Here is a 21,815-nt window from a genome sequence, read left to right as displayed (position 1 = left end):
ATATTTCAGACAGAGGAAGGAACTGGTAATGTTCCTTGCCTAAGAAAACCCTGTGGAAATCATGGGGTCACCATAAAAATTGGACAGGCTAAACGTTGCAGTAGTCCCCAAAGTGTGCCCTTTAAGAGGTTTAGGACTACAGCTCCCAAAAGCCTCAGCCATGTTGGCCAATAGCCTGGGATTCTGGGAGCTGGAGTCCAAAATCCTTTTTAAAAGGGTAGAATTTGGGGACCATTGACATAGAGATAGGAAGGTACAGAGTCATGCAAAATTAGGCATCCAATCTCTAACTTTTTTCCCCTCTGGCGACTTGTAAGAGACCAACATAGAGATAGAAATAGTAGAGTCAGGCGTGACTTGGGATCCAATCATCTCTGCTCCTTTTCCTCTTATGGCGATAGCTTTAGGCAACCCCTGAATTCACAAAGATCTAGGCAAGGTTCTCCCACCATTAGGCCCTTGGGAGGAAAAGAGGGAGAGGTATCTCGCTCTTAAAAGTGTAGTAGTTTGCATGTTTGAGATGCTACTGGGAGGAAGGAGAGACAGAGGGGGCGCCATTGTTTCCTATGAACAGCGTTCAGAGGAGAAAGAAAATGGCGGCCGGAAATGAAGCCATTTTGTGAGGCGGGGCGAAGAGACAGGGTTGCTAGGCAACCGAGCGGCTTCCAAGGCGGGAGGCCCAGCGAGGGTTTCCTTTGGGGGCCTAATCTAGAGGCGATGAAATTCACAGACTACTGCCTCAGCTCCGAAGGGGCCGAAGTGGTCCTGGCCACCTCCAGCGATGAAAAGTACCCCCCTGAGAATATCACGGACGGGTAAATTGGGAGCCTGGGCAGGAGCAGGGTTGGGTGCTGAAATCATCAAAGCTGCAAACGTGTGTGTGTGTAATTGTGTAGAGCCAGAACACACTGCAGAAATAATCCAGTCTGAGACCTCTTTAACTGCCCTGGCTCAGTGCTAGGGGATTCTGGGAACTAGTGTTGTGCGACATTTAGCCTTCTCTGTCAGAGAGCCCTGGAGCCACAACAGTTCTCTATACAGTTCCCAGCACTGAGCCAGGGCAGTTAAAGCGGTCTCAAACTGCATTATTTCTGCAGTGTGTTTTGGCCCTTAAACCTCCTTCAGATTACTTTAAAACAGAAGTTCAAAGAGTGGTTTCCTTACAAGACCTTGGAAATGAGGTCCATTGGACAATGGTCCTCATGTTTACAATCTGCATGACATCTTTCAATGTCGTTGGCAATGAAAAGATGACTGGAGGTCTTCACCGAAAGGAGGGCGAGACACCTCAAAATGGAGGGCATGCAAGGAAAATGGGGGGCATGACCAACCAACTGCTCAAAAGACTCATATAGATTCTTAGCCATGGTCCAGTCAGTCCTTCCCAGAGGTTTCTGACTGACTCAGCCGCAGATATTAACAAATAAATATAAATATTTTACTCTCTTTGATGAATCTGAACTCTTAAGGCTCAAACTGAGTTCTAAGTCACAGATACACATGAGTTGTTACTGGATAGGTTATTTTTTTGAAAGTGAATCAAATGCACTTAATTTTCATGGTGCAAAACCATCATATGCATCATATCAATATGCGCCAATGCATCTTGTCTATATCATATCTTGATAAGATGTACAATATAACGCTAACAAGCTAATGCTTGGCTCAGTCATTAATCAAAATGGAGACCAGTCCAGAAACCAGAGGAAGACTAGGACTTGGAATGGCAGCTATGAAGGAACCAGAAAAGATCCTCAAAGGTCAGGATGTATCACTGAATACCAAAGTCAGGCTCATCCATCTTATAGCATTTCCTGTTTCTGTATATGGTTGCAAAAGCTGGATACTGAAGAAAGCTGACAAGAAGAGAGTCAGCTCATTTGAAGTGTGGTGCTGGAGGAGAAGTCTATGGATAACACAGTCTGCCAAAATAACCAATGGGCTGGGCTGGAAGAGCAAATCAACCCTGAACTTGTCCTAGTAGCCAAATGACCAAACTGAGGCTATTATATTTTATATACTTAATATATCATGATGTGATGTAACTCAATAGCAAAGACAATAATATTTGGTAAAGGGAGAGGGAGACAGTAGGAAAAGAGAGAGCCCCCATGACAACTGGATTCACTGAATTAACAAATGTACAGTCTTGAATTTGCAGGACCTGAGGAGGATTATTGATGATCTTCAAGATCTCTCATTCATGGGGTTGCTGTATCACAGCTGACTTGAGAGCAAATAACAACAAACAGTATACTGGAATGACATTTCAGTATTTTTTATGCCATTTAAGGATCTTTGCATAACTGTGTAGGGAGCTACTATTTTTATGTGGGAAAAGCTGAACTAGGCATTTTTCAGCTCCAAGCTCACTTATTTATTATTATTATTATGTTTATGTTTATGTTTGTGTTTATTTATACCCCACCTTCCTCCCCGTACTCAAGGCGGCTTACAAATCTAAAACATTCCAAGATAAAACACTATAAATATGTAAAATACAAATTTAAAAAACAATTAAACAATACAAACAATTAAAAATGTTACATTATTAAAATTTAAAACTCTTTAAAACAAGAAAAAACATCAAGGATGGAGCCATCCTGGTCTCTTTTGGGAGGGAGGTTTTTTTTTTTACAGTTTATCTGTGTTTATTTGGCAGCCATCTCATTCATGTTAGTATTTAAGTTTAGGCTCCAATCCTGTGAACACTTACTTAAGAATAATCCTATGCACATAAGTCACCTGTCGACTTATGGTGACCACATTAATTTCATAGGGTCTTTTAAAGCAAAGAACACTCAGAGTTCCTAATTATGTAGGAATAAGTCACAATTTAATCAGCATGACATGCTTGTAAGTAAATTGACATAGCCTGCATGATACTAAATATGAAATGACTAATACAGTATTTGTTTTTTACTTTTTACTCCGACTTAAACATTTCTTTATGACTGTAAACTTAGCTTTCCCATGAAAGCTAAGGAGAAACTAGGCTTCATGAGGAAGATCCATGTTAAGGTTTTTAAAAAAATTATAACTGCTGTGTCTGATGTGTGGGACTGGATCAGGATCATGTGCTCAGGGAGCATTTACCGTATACTCAACTATAAGTCGACTTCATGTATAAGTCGAGGGCAGGTTTTGGGATCAAAATTATGGATTTTGACATAACCTGCCGATAAGTCTAGGTAGGGTAAAACATAGAGGCATCAACAAAGGATCTAAAGGATGAAGCAATGGAAAGGAATGCCAAAAAACATACAAAATTCCAGCAGGCATGTTTGTGCTCATACCAAAGGCTGGATGGATGAGAGAATAGAGGGGTGTCAGTAATTCTAGGAGACTTTATGCTCTTGCCTTTCGCAAAGTGATGATTCCTTTTTAAAATAAGAGTTAAAGTACAATACTTACACATTGACCTGTGGATAAGTTGACTCAGCTTTTTGGGGACAAATTTTGGACAAAATTTCTAGACTTATACATGAGTATATACAGTGTATTTAGCTCTTTTACTTTTCTTTTATAACGGTCTGAGAATTTGCCCCTCCCCTCACACTATTTTTCTGATTAAAATCCCTACTACAACCTCAGATTACTCTCAGCAGGTACCCACAAGGTAAATTAATACTAATTGTAAAATGGAATTTTGATAGATTTATTTTTAATTTTCTATGCTGCAGATATCTGAAATATGTATCTACAGTAACGTTATATATTCATAGAGGGCATTTCACTTTCTTTTAACAGACGATCTGAAACTTTTTGGACAACAACTGGAATGTTTCCACAAGAATTTATTATTTCTTTAAGTAAGTGTGTAACCATAAACAAGATCACAATCCAATGTTATTTAGGTAAGTTATGTTACATAGCTATTTTTAATATTGCTTTATACTTCTAGAATATAATGAACGATATTTCAGGAAATGAACATTTGGATTTGGATTTTACAGTGGACCCTTGTTATACTCTGGGGTTTGGTTCCAAGATCCCCTGTGTATAACAAAATCAATGGATGCTCAAGTCCCATTAAATATAATGGTGTCCCTTATAAAAAATGGAAAATCAATGTTTGATATTTGAAATTTATAGTTTTTTGGAACATTTTCAAACCGTGTATGCTTGAATCCATGTATAAAAAATTCATGTATAAGAAGGGCTGACTGTACTTGAAAAATTAGGCCTAATTTTCATGATTTAACTGGTAATTTAGGCCCTGACTGACTGTACTTGCAAACTTTTCATAGCAATTATAATTCCTTAAGGAAGAATAATCACAGCTGAAAGTATTGTTTCCATGTTTGTTTTTTATTTAAGTGTAGCGATTACTTTCTTTGCACCTAGTAGCAAACTTCCTTGGACAGATGCAAAGAAATGCACACTAAAAAATGAAATTTTCAGCCTGTCGCTACACATTCTTTTGTAGTTCTGGCTATGATGGAAACACTTCCATGGTTATTTATTTATTTATTTGGTAAGTTGGATCAGCCTCTGAAGAATTTATATAAACTCAGCATATCTTCAGGCCCTCTAAGCCTAAATAGTCCACCAGTTCCTGTAATTGACTGGAATGTAACCATCCAGCTGAGAAATGGTCTACATATAGATTTCTATGCAACATTTTTCTCCACTGGACACTTAAGAGTTTTTGGGAAAAGAGGGAATTCCCTTTCTTCCTGGCAGTTTTGAATACCATATTTGCTCTGAATAAGGGTACATGCCTGTTGCTGCATATTATTTATTTCATTTTATTTTACTTCTCAGTTACTTTTATCAAGAAAGATAAAACCGTCTTTACCCTCAGACATCTAACAATTGGAAATATAAAAGCAAAAGGATGCAAAAATGTGAAATACAAAGAAAGTTCCCACATGTCCTTCCAGGAGAGAGAAGCATACACATATATCCACTTCCCAAGGGTTTCAAGATGTGCTACCCTCCACTGGTGGCCACATTTACCTAGACTGGCAACTGATTTTTCATTCCTCCAGACCTGAAACAACAAGTAACATTTATTCCTAGGTACAGGTCTACAAGTCAGCATGGTGTAATGGTTTGTGTGTTGACCTGGGACTCTGGGAGCCCAGAATTTGAATCCCTGCTTATCCATGGGAATTGCTTGGGTGACTTAAGGAACTCACACCACTCGGCCTCAGAGGAAGGCCAGGGCAAATCTTCCTTGAATAAATCTTGCCAAGAAAACCCCATGACAGGATCACCGTAAGTCAGAAATAACTTGAAGGCAGACAGCAACAACAAATAGATCTATGTATGCAGCCATATTCCAGAAGTTGTTTGAAAATACACAGGGCAAGTTTCTAGGTGCAAAAACAGGGTTGTGATGGGAATTCCAAATCTTCTGACAAGACAGAAAGAAACATATGTATAAAAAGCAAGCAGGAACCTCCAGGAATGCTTATGTGAGAAACATAAACTGCTCTTCGTTGACATAGCTTATTTTGTGTGAGTTCCACTAGAGTAACTACAGGCTACAAGGAGCCTACTATAATAAAATACACAAGGTGCACTCTCTGCACTCTGTAGTTATATAGAACAGGCTATAGAAGGTATCGGACATGGTGGCTCAGTGATTAAGGCAGACCTGTTGTAGCAAATCTGTATTTTGAAATCAGTTGAAACAAATTAAAAGAAAACAAATAAAGAAACTTTGTAAAAAATATCTATTACACACAAAAATCCATAACATATAGGAGATACAAAAACTATTAATGTAATAAACATAGAAGAAAGAAACAATATGCAAATCAAGGTCAGCTGTGAAGACTGTCAGCACTGATCAATGGTGCTAGTTCCTCAGGAAGGCTGATGGTGGCCCTGCTTTCTCTTTCTCCCTTTTCCTCAGCCTGATGGACTCTCTATCAGCTTTCCTGTTCAACAGTTCCCTGTTGCATCAGAGCTAAAAATACTGATCAGAGTTTTATGAGGGGTACATGCTGAGGTATGTGGAAGCTCTTGGCTTCATTGGTGAAAGCTTTTGTGTCAGACAGTAACTGTGAGTGCATGCAGATAACTAATTTCTGTATGAAAAATAGGAGGTACAAAGTACAGTACAGCAAACTGACTTTAACACACAGACAGGGATCTGTTGATCACAGCATTATCAATGCCACCTTATATTGTTTTAAAGTTCTCTAGCTCATATTTTCATGAAGAATTTAATTTTATGAAAAATTGAAAATTATTGTGTAAACACTATTTTGTGATTGATTTTTAAAAGAGCCAAATAAATTGAAGGTGTAAAAGACAAAGGATTTTTTCCTATTACTGTCTCTAGTGCAGAGATTGCGGATTGAAAAAACTATGTCTAAAGAGCCAGCCGATTTTGAGCTATGCATTGAAAAAGGTAATTATACTTAATATAATAGCTGAAGTTAAATATATCATGATATATCAAGGCTTTATTCCACTTGTTAGTCCCAACCAAACCAGACTCATTGAATAAATGGAATTGATATAAGTTTTCACTGATTCAACAGGTCTATTCTAGTGGACTAACAACTGAATATACACCTCAAACTGCAATCATGTATATAGGTACTGGATGGATGTTCTACTGAACTTGATCAAACTCTGATTATACTTATAGGATTTGAACAGCGTTCACTCACTTAAAGTCTAAGGAATCATCAGCTAATTCACAACATCTTTTGTATGTAGAATTGTTGCAAATACCTGCCTAGTACATTAATCAATTCAGTTACTTACCCTTTCTTCATTTCACGTAACAATTAAGTGCTATGCATACTACTACCTGTCTTACAGGGTCTTTGCAATGATACATTTAGACAAAACATTTGAAGTACTTTGAATACTTAGATTGGATCTGCACAGCAGAACTAATCCAGTTTGACGCCACTTTAACTGTCATGGCTCAATGCTATGGAATTCTGGGAATTGTAGTTTTGTAAGACATTTAGCCTTCTCCAAGAGCTGTGATGCCACAACAAACTACAATTCCCAGAATTCCATAGTACTGAGCCATGGCAGTAACAATGGTGTCAAACTGGATGCAGCCTTAGAAAAAGTGTTACACAAATGTTAATTACTATTTGTTTCCCAGCTGACAAAAAGCCTTGGGTTTTATCTAATTTCTCACCAGAATGATGAAAAAGTTGGTGCCTCTTGTGTTTATTGGGGAAAGCCTGTCCATGCATAGAATTATACTGATAAAAAGGTCCCAACCCTAGTTGCTACCCACCAGATTTTACTTAATGAAAAAAGTCAGAAAATAGGTTTTGGCAGGCATACTTTAAACTTTGGGTAGATTCTTGTAAGAGAAGCAAATGCATTTTAAATTCTTTTTAACCTGATTTGAGTACTGGCTTCAATGAAACTATAGATTTCACTAGAGGTAGGATGCTTTTATGCTCCTCTGGATTCTCAGATCTATGATCCAAGCAGTATGTCATATTTGTGTGTGTGTCCTTTTTTTTTTTAATTGTAGAGCTGCAATATAAGGAAGGAGAGCTTCAAAATGAAGAAATTTCTGTGAGTATATACCGATGCAATATGTATAAATAATAGAAAATCTTTTGTTAGCTCAGCTTTTTTTTTTAAATTGAAGCTTAGGAAAAAAATCCAGTCTAAAGAACTCTGTACAGGTACTTTTGTGTTCATACTATATGTCTATATATTACATTAAATATCTAAAATGCAGATATTATAGTCCTACATGTCTAAAATTAATGAATGCTGATAATTATGATTAAGGACTGTTACCTTAACTAGCTTTTTTCCCCCAGACTTTGAGATACAGTGGTACCTCGGGATACGAAATACCCAGGTTACGAAATTTTCGGGATACGAAAAAATCCCATAGGAAAACATTGTTCCGGGTTACGAATGTTTTTTCGGGTTACGAAAAAACTTTTGGTGCTTTTTTCGGCTTTTTCGCACGGAATCGCGGCTTTTCCCCATTAGCGCCTATGGCAATTCGGCTTACGAAGGCTTTTCGGGTTACGAACGGTGCCACGGAACGAATTAATTTCGTAACCCGAGGCACCACTGTATATGCAGTGCTAGCCTAAATATATTTACTCATAAATAATAAATCTTAGTGAGCTCAATTGAATTTAGTCCCCTGTCAATTTGTTTAGGATTGCTGCCTCTGGAATGGGCAGAAAGGTTTCATTCGTGCTTGTTGACATCTCAACATTTTGGAGATCAATATATGAGTATGTCTGTCAAACAACCATCTGTGGGCTAAATCCAGTGTTAGTATTACCTTGTGTTGACCCACTGAAATCAGTGGAACTGAGTTATGACTAACAAGTGTCATTCATTTCAGTGGGCCTAGTGTAGGTGGGACTAAGGGCTTTATCACACCAACCCCTTTCTCGCTGCAATCAAGGGAGAAAAAAAATGGGAACATATTGTTTTTATTACTGCCATTATCGCACCCATTTGCTGTCCCACAACTGGGGGCTGCTGCCACCATGGTGCTCTCTTCCTGTCCTCTCTTTTCACTCTGCCATCCCAACGCAGAAGTTGTTTTAACGTTCCTCGCACGGTTTCGAAGCTCTGCAGCCCCAATTTAACATTTTAACTTTTACAAAAACACCCGTTGAGGCTGAAGAGCTCCAGAGCTCTGGAATTACACAAAAATGAGTATTTTAAAAAAAAAATAGCCAGGGGAGGGGGGGAAGGAGGGGACAGTAACACCTTGTGACTGACAATAATGCAAGTGCCCCAGGAATGACTTTTCACATCCAGGGCATTGCACGATTGGCAGTTCATTCACGGGTTTCCCCTATAAATGATAATAGTTGGGTAGGGGATGGGGCAGCTACGGGAGGAAAGTGGCATGTGCAATGGGCGCCACTAATGCTGGTTCCTGCCCAATGAAATAGTGGTTTAAAAGCCACGTGTGATAAAGCCCTAACATTGGATTTAGGCCACTATCTTTAAATACAATATTTAGATATCAATATTTAATTGCAATGTTTAGGAGCCTTTAATGATACATACAGAGGGTGCTGCTCGGAGACTGTAGCTCCAGTAAGAGGAATCTCATTTGTGAGGTTCCTCAGGGAGCTATTCTGTCCCCGATGTTATTCAACTTCTATATGAAGCCGCTGGGTGAGATAATACGGAGTTATGGTGCTGGGTGTTATCAGTACGCTGATGACACCCAAATCTATTTCTCCATGTCTCGTTCGTCAGCCTCGAATTCCAATGGCATCTCTTCTCTCAATGAATGTCTTCAAGCAGTAATGGGCTGGATGAGGAAAAACAGATTGAAACTGAATCCAGATAAGACGGAGGTGCTCACGGTAGCGGCCCCGAAACCAAGAATTGGGTTGCAACCTCCAGTCCTGGATGGGGTCACACTCTCCTCCAGCGACTGTGTTCGCAGTCTGGGGGTGCTCCTCGACTCGTTGCTCCTGATGACAAATCAGGTAAATGCGACGGTCAGGAGCGCCTGCTATCAGCTTCGGCTGATACGCCAGCTGCGCCCTTTTCTGGAAGTAAGGGACCTCGAAACTGTTGTGCACGCACTGGTAACCTCACGCCTGGACTTCTGTAATGCACTCTACTTGGGGCTACCCTTGTGCTTGGTTCGGAAGCTTCAGCTGGTACAAAATATGGCAGCCAGGCTTATTTCTGGTACATCTAGGAGGGACCACATTACTCCGGTTCTGAGGTCCCCCCACTGGCTGCCTATTAGCTTCCGGGCCTGGTACAAGGTGTTGGTTATTACCTTTAAAGCCCTAAATGGCTTGGGTCCAAGCTATCTCAGGGACCGCCTCCTCCAGTATAATCCTCCCTGTGCTCTCCGGTCCTCTGGGAGGAACTTACTGCAGCCTCTAAAATCTAGGCTTGCGGCGACCTCCCAGAGGGCGTTTTCTGCTGTCGCCCCCAAACTCTGGAACGACCTGCCGGATGAGATCCGTCAGTTGACATCATTAGACAGCTTTAAAAAAGCTGTCAAGAAGGATCTCTTCCGGCAGGCCTTTCCAGATTAATCATCCCGGCCTGGGCTCCCTGATCCCCTCTTTCCTCTCATGGCCCCATCTTCAGTGATGGTTGAGGATCTCCAGAGGGACACCAGGGTTTTTAGTTTGTTTTAATTATGTTTTATGTTTTGATATTGTGTTTTTAATCTGTCATATTTTTTAATACTTTCATAAGGAGGGGAGGGATTATAATGTTTTTAATTTTATATTTTACTCTGTTATATTTACTGTTGTCAACTGCCCGGATTGGTTCGCCACAGGGCGGTATACAAATAAATAAATAAATAAATAATAATAATAATAATAATAATAATAATAATTATTATTATTATATCTCCATCAAGTTAGAAATAAGAGGGCTTGAAAATATTGAATTAAGATTGGTGTGCAGGAACTCTGATTTAGATCTTACTTTTTTAAAGAACAGTACTTAAAAGGCTTATCACAATCATAGCTGCCACTAGTTCATGCTTGAGACTTCACATCATGCTTCATAATGCTGGAGAGTCATAGCAGTTATGTAATAGCACCAAAGTTCTTGAAAAGACCTCCTTTCACCACTTCTTATAATACCACATCAAGAGTCAGAATTAGAGTTTTAATTTCATATAGAAGTTAATTTTGAACATGTTTCAGCTAAAACTAAGTAGTTTTAAATCCCATTGATTTCAGTACCAAAATTAAGAATACGCCTAAGCCTCTCCTATGGAAATTAATGGATCTTAAGCATTTTCATGTGTCTAAATTGTGCTCATAATTTTATAATATTGATTTTAATATGATTGTTTTTCTTTTGGCAGTTTCCTGAGATGCAAGCTACGTATTTGCGATTCATAATTTTGTCCGCTTTTGATGCTTTTGTATCAGTTCATAGGGTAACAGCAGAAGGAATAGCTTGATACTGTATTTTATATAAAACTTAAAAGTTGTTTGCAACACAATAATAAATTTGTATTGATTGCAATATAAGGTATGTAATCCAAACATTAAAGTATGTTTTATAAATGTTTTTATAAGAGTATTTTTTCAGTTCTTAAAAAATACTCATGTTTGTACAAATAAATAGCATTCTTTTCTGCAGAGAGCATAACATGTTTTCTGTAAACACAGACCTATTTCTCACTGTCACTAGGTCTCTGATCTAGGAATTGTATATGGATGGAGAAACCTTACATAAATGTGACTTGGCCCAGTGTCAGAAACATCCTTGACTGCCTCTTAATTTGAGATCATTTCAACTGTGTGAAGGTAAATTCTGTAGTCCAGCATCTTGTCCCTTGTGTACTATTATACACAGTTATGAAGCATGCATAAAAGTTCTGTTATGTTATGAATACACTTCAAGGGAAAGAAGTAAACCAAGTCCTGTTTGCAGAATTTTCAATAGCAGCTAAAAGTGTAGGAAATGATCTATTCTGGAAGTACTTTATAGAGGGTTCAAATCCATGTACAGTGGACCCTTGTTATACGCTGGGGTTTGGTTCCAAGATCCCCCGTGTATAACAAAATCCGTTTGTGCTCAAGTCCCATTAAATATAATGACATAGCAAAATGGTGTCCCTTATAAAAAAGGGAAAATCAAGGTTTGAAATTTGAAATTTATACTTTTTTTGAACATTTTCAAACCTTGTATGCTTGAATCCGTGTATAAAAAATCGGTGTATAAGAAGGGCCGGCTGTATACTGTGGGACTTGTTTCACATACAACCGCATGCCTAAGGGAGATTTGGACTTGTGGTGTCTCAGCGAAGCCTTTCACACCACACAAGAACTACTTTTGAAATAGAGCAGCGTTTCAATTGTATTTTAGTAAATACAAGGGTAATTCCAATGTTTAAAGGAAACAGTAAAAAAAATTCAATGAAAAAATGTAAACACTTTGACATGTTTAAAATAGCGCTAGGGTTCCTTACTAGTATCACTTAATCCCACAATAAGAGGTAGAGCAGATCACTCCAAAATTGTCTTGTCCAAAATACCTGAGCCGATATTGGTTACTTGATGAATATTTTTACATCAGAATTTTGTGAAATTCTACATGGTTCTTCATAACATCTACAATATTGCATTACATCACAAGAAATAGAGATGATCTTATCTTAAATAGTCTTCCCCTTTCCTCCTTCAAAAATTCAAACACATATAACCATTATTCATAATTCTCCAGCTGACAATTATGCTTTTATGTAGACTTATAACTATTTTTTTAAGTGGTAGTAAAAAAATAATCAGTCCAGTTGATACTTTGACATAGTTTAATAATGGTAGTTTAGCATCTTGTTTCTATCCATTTTTCCCCCAAATCAGGTCACAGCTCTTCACATTTTAAGCTATGACTGTCATAAATAAAAATGAATAGAAACAAAACTAAGCAGTTGATTACAATAGTTCAGAAAGTTCAAAAAGCCATTATATGCTAGTAGACATTGGAAACATTAGCTCTGAATGTGCTGCTGCCCATTATGTGAAGAGGAGAGGGTGAAAAAGCTACATGTGTCAATGCATATTAAGAGCATGAGTTGCATCATCTTTGGCCAATCCAAGTAGTCCCATCCCCATCTTAAGGCATCTGAAAAGGCTGTTCCTCTTCAGAATATATAGCAGAACCAAATGACTATAATCCCAACAGGGGCATATAGTGGGGTCTGGAATTAATACTGTCAAATGTCCAGTATGAAATGGTGTTCAAAGATAAACTCTTCATCGTTTTCAACAGTGTAGAGATTGCTTCAACTGGGAAATGTTTAATGAGAAGCAACTTGTGCAATCCTCACAATTCAACAGCCATTTTGTTTTAAAGTATTGTAAAAAAAATAAGGGAGAAATATGGGAACTATTATGGCTTCAAATAAATAATTTGCTATATAGAGACATTTCCCTACAGATGTTTCTCAGCTGATTGTGCCACTGTTGTTTGCACATGTTGCTTAAGACAAGTTAATTGATATTAGCAATTGCAGATTGTCATGTGTAAGTGCAGCTACTAAATGCTGAATTTAATATGTGCATTTATACATCTGTGGACAGCTAATAGTCACTGAACACAGCTGACAGTATGTCAGTTTTCACTTTTCTTAAATTAATAGGGATTTTCTCCTTTAAAGATATATTTGAATTACAGTAGTTAGACTAGGGGATGACCATGTGTGTGTATGTATGTGTGTTTGATCGTCATAACATCTGTTCTATTATTTAAAGTAATTCTTCCAAAACTTCACGTACTTCTTGTGGACAGTAATTCCAAGGTCCCACTCCGCCCTGTAAAAGGAAGAATACAGTGTTTTCCTTAATAGTTTTGGGAAATGGAGTGAAGGGTGTAGGGAAGGAATCAGGAGAGAGTTGAGAGAAGGAAACATACTTTAAAGTATACTCTTATACTTTATGAAAACATAATGTTATAAAGCATGAGGTCTGGCCATTGTTTTGTAACACTAGCTCAATTATATACATTTTTTTATTTTGTAATTTTGCAACTATTATAATTCCTCCTATAGGTTATTTGGTATGATATGCATTATCTTCCTTATGGACTCTAAAGAATAAATCATGTTACATGTAAAAGATATATCAAGTCTTTTCTGTGATTTTATAAAACAGATTGATCTCTGTGCTTTTCAGCAGCACTTCTTAATCTACACTCTACCTATTTTTATGTTACATATCACCCACCAAATAGTTCCCATAAGGAACAATCCTCTTCTACAGGGTCTCAGATGCAGCCAAGTAAATGAAATCTCTTAGGGTAAGAAAGAGGGTAGTTGGCAAGCTACCTCTTTTCCCACCTTTTCTCAGCTCAGAAGTGTAACCTTTCCATATTTATTTCTTAACATAAGAGATCACAAATATTTGCATGGAATGTGCTAACAGATAGAAGTACAAGGCTGAGCCTTGTGTTCAGTAGAATCTATGGTCCAGTAGTTAAGCCCAGCTAGATTAGACCCACTGAATTAAGTGTTGACTAACCATTTAGCAGCTGATTCACTGGGTCTATTCCTTTGGGACTAGCCCACTGGATTTAGTCCTGTATCTATTTCTCTTTAAGGAGAATCAAGTCCCATTGATGAGATCCACTGAAGATTTTGTGCTTCTCCAATCCTGCACGCTTCACATTAGCCATAGAATGGCCATGGTGGGTTGGGGCTGTATGGTAAATCCAAGGGAATGATATATGGCTTAGCGTAGCATAGATCCACATGTGGAACTACTACACTGTGCTGAGCCACACATAATTGTAGTCCCTGCATTTTTATTGTCAGTTAACACTTGATTACCTTATAGACAACATGTCCTCTTTGAAGCACATACAGTCTTTCTGGAAGAGCTGCATATTTGGAGCTACTCAGGTTTTCCATAGTGTCCAGAACCACTGGACATAAAGGATGCTGTTTCAACAGGACCTGTGCAGCCTGTATACGATCTTGGAGAGTTCTGTGACTTTTAATAACAATATTGTTCTTAAAAGCCCATTCATCTAAAACAAACAGTGTGATTAAACAAATTATTTAATATCTATTCATATTACATTTATTAATTCAAGCTGTTTTGTTCTATCCCCCAATGTCTTCTGTGTTTTTCCCTTCCAGTCACAGCAATCTGAAGTCACTGATCATACACTCAATCCTCATTAGGCTGTGGGGAATTGGAAAGTTTGAAGGATTTTTCTCCACTAATAAGTAATCTGTATCTCCACTAATCATGGCCCAAATCTAGTTGTTATGTTCTGGAGTTTTCGGGAAAATTTTTGTTTCATTTATTATACATTGAGGTGATATAGTTATGAATAAACTGTGTATTTGGTGTTCTTATTTTATTTTAGTTTTTATTTTATTTTCTAAGGTAAGGAGTGGGGTGAGAGAATGAAAACACTGGGAGTGAGTGGTGATTGGTGAAATGTCTGAGGGGATTTTGAAAAGGCTGGTGTATGATAGTTGGTCAGGGATGAGAGAGTAGTCTGTCAAGATTAAGACTGAGGCGGGTTACAGACCGCCAAAAAATACGTAGTGACTACGTATTAGGGTTAGGAAGGTGCGGTGCTTCCGCACCCCCTAACCCTAATACGTAGTCACTACGTATTTTTTGGCGACGGCCGTTCCAGACAGCCGCCGCCATATTTACGTCTTGGACGCATAGCGTCCAGACGTGTCGCGGCGCCTATGACGTCACAAGTGCACCAGCGGCACCTCACGGCGTCATAGCTGCGCCACGGAAAGAAGCTCCATTTTGGAGCTTCTTTTTTGCTCCATAACGGAGCCGCGCGGTTTGGCTGCAGCGGCTCCCTCACGGAGCAAACAGCGGAGGGGGCAGACCGCCGCAAAGTGGCGGTTTATAACCCACCTTAGTGAGTTTTAGGGGTTAGAGTGGTTAGGAGAGTTAGAGACAGAGAAAGGAGAGAGTTAAAGTTAGTTATCCATGAGTCGGGATTGATTTAAGGGCAATTAACAACAATGAAAAAGTTAGCTAGGATATGAGTGACAGAATGAGTTGTGTGTTAGAATTGACATCAGTCAAGATATATAGGTATTAATTTAGTAATCAGTGATGCTATCTTCAATTTTAGTTTAATAAATAATTATTTTTCTATTGCTGTACTTGAGCCTCTGAGAAAGCTGGAACCCAAGTTGAGACACGATGTCTGTGGTGGCAGCAGAATAAAGCATGTTGGTATCCAGAGGAGCTAGATGATGAATGAAACCTCACAGAAAAACTACAAGGACTTTTAGGAAGTCCCCAGTTGGTGGCCACAATAGTGGGACAGGAGGCCCTCACATTGGTGGTGGAGATGGGGATAAGGGGAAACCCTCACAGTTGGTGGTAGCAAAGCAGTAGGCAGAATCTCCTATTTTGTGTCAGCAGTGGGATTACACCATATTAGTCCCTACTAGAAAAGAGCCATTGAATCAATTAAATTTACACGGATGCCTGTTAACTCAGTGGGTCTGCTGTAATTGGCACTAAAAATTGCCGGTTTCCCCTCTTAAAGCATTCATTTTGATTTTTCATACTGCAACCAACATGATCTGAATCATGGAAATATGAAAATCTTCTTGTATTTTAAACCTTTTCATAGACAAGATGCATAAATAGACAAGTTTGTATGCTTCATACATGCTACAATGATACAGCAACCATGCTTCACCTGAGGCATGAGCTTCTTCAATGTAGATCACAAGGAAATCTGCTGCAAAACTGAAATCTTCTACAAGCTTCTTGAACTCGCCAAATTTAAACATAAATGAAGGTCAGGTACAGCTTCCAAATGTTAAGACCAAAGGCCTCTTGTCTGCAAAATAGAAAACAGTCTTTGAAGTGAAAGGATAACTTTTTAGTAAAAATACTTAAAATAAAACGAGTATGTTACTGAATTATCTGTACATGGGAACCTAATATCTGATTATATAAATAACACAGGATTTGGGAGCTCTAGAGGGATCTGTTGTGGTGTAGTGGTTGGAGTGTTGGACTATGACTCGGGAGACCAGGGTTCAATTCCTGACTGAAGTCCACTGGGTGACCATAGACAAGTCACATGCTCTCAGCCTCAGAGGAAGGCAATGTCAAACCTCCCCTGAACAAATCTTTTCAAGAAAACAGGGTTGCCATAAGTCAACAATGACTTCAAGGCACACAACAACAAACAAATAAGACAGCCTGTGTTTCCAGGAAAGGCTTTTGCTGTGCTGTTGCTGGACTTCACTCAGAAGTTTATGGGGTGTGTCTAGACAAGTAGTCTTCCATTTGTATTTCTCTGTTTTCTCCCCATCTTTGTTCTTACCACTGGAAATCTGTGAAAGAAGGAAACAAGGGAACAGCTGTCCTATTGTTTTCAAATGGTAGCCCTAGAAACAGTCCATCTGTTTCTAAGTATGCATATGCTCTTTATAGCACATGTTATCAGATCATTCACAAAAAAATTAAAAAATTAAAAGTGGCATCAGCAATTTAGGGTTATTTTTTTAAGAGTGACATTGATAACATGTTAGGATAGAATTAAATTTGCTGCTGCTAACTGATGTGAAATTTTATTGTCTTAGGTCCAAAACACACTGCAGAAATAATCCAGTCTGAAATCACATTAACTGCCTTGGGTCAGTGCTAGGGAATTCTTGGGACTGTAGTTTTGTGCGACATTTAGCCTTCTCTGTCATAGAGCTCTGGTGCTACAATAAGTTATAGTTCCCAGGATTCCCTAGCATTCAACCAGGGCAGTTAAATCGATTTCTAACTGGATTTTTTTGGCAGTGTGCTTTGGACTTTTGTTTTACTGCTCTTTGTTCCTGATCCTCACATGGCCAAGAAGGTGAGTGGCCCATGCCTCCATTGATCAGTGTTTCCCAAACTTTGGTCCTCCTGATGCATGGGATTTTAGCTGACATCCAAAACACCTGGAGAACCAAAGTTTGGGAATCACTGCTCTAGACCATCTTAACTGACAACAGAAGCAACATCAGTGACAAAATGTAAGCCTGTCATTCTAACATCATAACTTTCCTTCTCCTGTATGATTTTTAACATCTTTGAATGATGAAGAAGCCAGTGAAACTTTGAAAGCTTGCATGATGTACTTCCTGATTGGCCCAAATAAACTATCAATGTTGTGTGGATTTGGGGTTTTCTTGTATTTTGCTGCATGGCCAACACAGCTACCCCAAGTATATTGGGGTTAGGAAGACATGTTTGCCCCACAGACTATTCTTACAGATGACACATTCTCTTTCATATCCTATATATGAAAATTGAATTAGTTGAAATCAATTAAAAATACATTAAAATGAATGTATCTTTAATTAATGTATCTGTAATTAAAATTACATTAACATTAAAGAAAAAATTAAAGATATGACTACAATATAAATTGCATTTTAAAATGTCTATCTTCCACTTTCCATGCCATTAATATTCAGAAGTAGTTCACTATAGATTAAATGATTTAGATTAAATATGTAATTGACAATTACATTTTACAGCAAATTGTCTACTCTATTTTCTCTGAAGACAAAGCTTTATCCCATACAAAATCTATTTTATTACAAATAGCTACAATGTATTTAATCTTATACAAAGATGTAAAAAAAATTATAGTATCAGTAACTGTTTCAGCAGAGTATTGCACATTGCCCTGATGGAAAAATTAACTCCTGCAACAGATCATACAAGAAATGGGACATGTTGATCCCATTTAGAGAAACTTGTTTTCTACTTATCCAGTTCATCAACGAACATGAAGAACTTGGATGTTTGCCTGCAATGCACTCAACATTTTGGAGAGACATTTGTTAACCATGAACAGATCCCAGGGGAAGTAACACACACATTCCAAAGAAGTAACTGCAACCAGCCTTGACTCACCTGAAACAAATGATATGAATGTTATAAATGCCTGCAATTAAGATATTTAAAATTACCTGTATTAAGGTTAAATTTCCTTGTTTCTGATCATACAGTAAATTCAATAATTTATATTGAATTTGATATTGTCTCCCATCAACACCACTGGTGATACCACTAGTTCTATGATATTAATAGAAGCAAACCGGTTCCTTTGCTTTTGTCTCTCAAGATCATAAAATGAGACATGTTGGATCAGATCATAGGCCTAGCCAGCAGTTTCTTCTTACAGTGTCAAGACAGATGACTGTGAGAAACTAACAAGCATGACAGAAAGAGCATCCTCTCATTTTTGTCCCACAGCAACTGATATTCAAAGGCATACTACTTCCAATAAGTGAATTACTTCCTTTTGTTCACCTTGAATTCCCCACCACACAGCTTCACGGAATTACCCTGAGTTTTAGTAGTCCAGATCAAGGGAGTAGTATTTATTCTGTTGTGGTCAGAACTGGATTACTGTGTCCTGCTTTGGGTATCACCATCCAAAAAGGGATATTGACAAGCTGAAATGGACAACAACCAAACTGATAGAAAGTATGGGAACCAAGTTCTAAGAAAAATGGCTTGGGAGACTGGGTATGTTCAGTGTGGAGAGAAGATGGGAGAGCTGATATAAGAGCCAAATTAATTTTTTTGAAGATATATCATGTATAAGATTAGGTTTTGTTGTTTTTTGGTGTGTGTGTGTGTGTTTTTTTTTCTGCTCCAAAGACTAGAACACAAATCATTGCATTCAAGTTACAAGAAAAGAGATTCCACCCAAACATTAGGAAGAGCTTATTTACTTTACGAACTGTTTGAAAGTGGAAGAAACTGCTTTTTTTAAGGTGGTGGACTCTCCTTCTTAGAAGGTCTTTTAATTAAACTTTGAAGGACTAGATTCTTTTCACATGTGCTGTTTTCAGACCAGGTGTCACCCATCCTATTTTTATGCATTTCATTTTCCCTGCCTAAATGTAGTACCTTACATTTCACATTTGCTGTTTGCCTTTAAGACATTTCCATCTTACAGAGACTCAAAGGCAAGCCTACTATGGGAGTTTTCTTGGCAACAATTGTTTAGAGTGGGTTTACCATTGTCTTCTTATGAGGCTGTGCATTTTAACTTTTGTAAGCCACCTTACAAGTTCCAGAATGAGAAAAAGGCTATCATGGAGAACCTTGCCAAAAGCCTAAATGAAATCAAGATTCACTACATCTACAGTATTCCCCTGATCTATCAAGCTATATCATATTTTTTTTTCCTTCTGAATACATATTATTCCATCTGAATATGCTTAAATTATACAGTGCCAATTGTGTGTCTGCATGTGCATGATCGTTTCTGTGTGCATTTTAAAGACAGTGTATTTTTACTTACCGAGAAATAGTTTAATGATTTATGAATGTGCTGGAAGAGGGCAAAGTACAATTTGTGTTTATTTCTCCCAGCACTATTTTTATACTCTCTAGAAATTCAGCAAACAGTACCTCTGTAGAGATTTAAGACTGGCTTATATGGTTAGTACAAGTACATCTGAGGTTCAGGCTGTTACCCTTTGCATACTTACCTGGGAATAAGTACATTTGTACTTGAACACTCATGAGATGGTGCTGCTGTCACATTTAAATGTTTGCACCTTGCTTTCCCCTGAGATCTGACAATACATTATAAGAATAATAGGCTGAAGCAGACAAAATCAGCATGTTGTTATTAAAGAAAGTTATTCTACCCACTTCATCATATAGAAGTTAAAATGAGGTTATGCTACCTCACCTAGAAGATACAATTTATTGATAATGGTTTCCAAAAGTTCACATGATTTTAATTCATTTTGGCTCTAAATTGAGAAATCATGGTTGAAATTCAAATCAGCAACTGTTCTGAAGTGGATCTCAAACCACTTCAGACTGTGTGCTAATGAATATCAAATTCTCAAAAGTCCCCACTGTCGTTTTAATTTACCTTGTATGAAGTCCAGGATATGATGAATTTTCCCTTCAATATCTACCACGGTAGTGTTGGGTGCAGGAAAGCCTTGAAATGCTTCGTCTTCCAACCTCTTCCACTTGACTTTTAAGACAAAGCGTAAGTACTGGAAACTGAAGAACGTTGGACCCCAGTTTTCATAGGCAAACTTTGGGTTCCTCCCTATGCTACTCTTTTCCCCTTGTTTCAATATATATTGCTTGACAGCAGCTGGGAACAAGACCATAAGAGTTTTACCAATAGCAGTAAACAGGCACACCTGCAAAAGAATCCAGGTCTTTTGCAAAACTCTCTTGACTCTGAACATACTGCTCAAATGAAAAGCTGGCAAGTTGTGCAAAACACAACCCCAGGGTACAGCTAATACAAAGGGAAGAACTAAACAGGGCAGATTAATTATTGGCAAACCTATTTAGCTATCACATGCAGTGATTTCTTATACAGGGTCATAAGAGGTCGTGAGCAACTAATTGTTGGCTCTGAAGTACTCTGAAAGCCTTAAGTGGAATATTGATTGGACCACATAGTGTACCACTTCCAAGATGTCAGAAATCAAGATCTGCATTGTATAGTGTGGGATCAGAATCCAAAGTAGCCTGACTACTAGATTTTCCATTCATATTGTTTCATACATTGACTTAAACACCTTACATGGAATTAAGTCCCACTTGATCTCAGTAGGATTTGATCTGGCATCAGGCACTTAGGTTTTTAAAATCTTATTTATACCTTTTTTTTAATCATCCAAGGAAAATGTTTCCCCTTTTATCCTCCTAAGAACCATGCAGCACAACTCCAAACTCATCAGTCACCCCAACCCATGATACCATCCAGTGATTTGTAATAGTTACACTTAACTGATTTCAGTATTTCAGGCCTACAAGATGATTTGAGTTGATTAGTGGACTTCTTAACATGATAATTAATTTGTTCATACTTGAATTTTTAATTTTGTAGAAAATTTAAAAATCTGCAGTAGACTAAATCAGACTGTACATTCAGCAATCATTTAACAGCTGCAGAAATAAACAAGACAACATATATTGTGACAAAACTGTTAAATGTTAAGTTTCATTATATTGGACTTGACTTAAGGGCATGGTCAAAATGAATAATTAAGTTTCACTGTTTTGACTGAATGTGTTATCTTTATAGAATCATAGAATCATAGAGTTGGAAGAGACCACTAGGGCCATCCAGTCCAACCTCCTGCCATGCAGGAAATCCAAATCAAAGCATCCCTGACAGATGGCCATCCAGCCTCTGTTTAAAGACCTCCAAGGAAGGAGACTCTATCACCTTCCGAGGAAGTGCATTCCACTGTCGAACAGCCCTTACTGTCAGGAAGTTCCTCCTAATGTTCAAGTGGAATCTCTTTTCCTTTAGCTTGCATCCATTGTTCCGGGTCCTGTTTTCTGGAGCAGCAGAAAACAAGCTTGCTCCCTCTTCAACATGACATCCTTTCAAATATTTAAACA

General features: G+C 38.1%; 2 protein-coding genes across 3 annotated transcripts; one reads left to right on the top strand and one right to left on the bottom strand.

Annotated features, from left to right (window-relative positions):
• Nucleotides 1-491: 491 nt before the first annotated feature.
• HSPB11 (heat shock protein family B (small) member 11) lies at nucleotides 492-10,989 on the top strand. Of its 2 annotated transcripts, none has more exons than XM_042466124.1 (5): nucleotides 492-815; nucleotides 3,751-3,812; nucleotides 6,299-6,367; nucleotides 7,469-7,512; nucleotides 10,781-10,989. In XM_042466124.1, the coding sequence occupies exons 1-5, from the start codon at nucleotides 607-609 to the stop codon at nucleotides 10,877-10,879; spliced, it is 483 nt and encodes a 160-aa protein (XP_042322058.1). In that variant the 5' UTR covers nucleotides 492-606; the 3' UTR covers nucleotides 10,880-10,989. The 2 variants fall into 2 exon arrangements, with proteins under 2 accessions (XP_042322058.1, XP_042322057.1); XM_042466123.1 differs by having other exon boundaries at nucleotides 592-815; nucleotides 3,751-3,857.
• A 1,232-nt stretch (nucleotides 10,990-12,221) lies between these two features.
• Nucleotides 12,222-20,692, bottom strand: DIO1 (iodothyronine deiodinase 1). Its single transcript, XM_042464960.1, has 4 exons — nucleotides 20,314-20,692; nucleotides 16,117-16,260; nucleotides 14,252-14,451; nucleotides 12,222-13,238 (listed from the first exon to the last, which is right to left on the bottom strand). The coding sequence occupies exons 1-4, from the start codon at nucleotides 20,642-20,644 to the stop codon at nucleotides 13,173-13,175; spliced, it is 741 nt and encodes a 246-aa protein (XP_042320894.1). The 5' UTR covers nucleotides 20,645-20,692; the 3' UTR covers nucleotides 12,222-13,172.
• Nucleotides 20,693-21,815: the final 1,123 nt, after the last annotated feature.

This window comes from Sceloporus undulatus, chromosome 4 (assembly GCF_019175285.1).
Source record: "Sceloporus undulatus isolate JIND9_A2432 ecotype Alabama chromosome 4, SceUnd_v1.1, whole genome shotgun sequence".
NCBI classification, from domain to species: Eukaryota; Metazoa; Chordata; class Lepidosauria; order Squamata; family Phrynosomatidae; genus Sceloporus; species Sceloporus undulatus.
The sequence above is the reverse complement of the archived record's forward strand: the minus strand, read 5'-3'. Positions and strand labels throughout refer to the sequence as shown.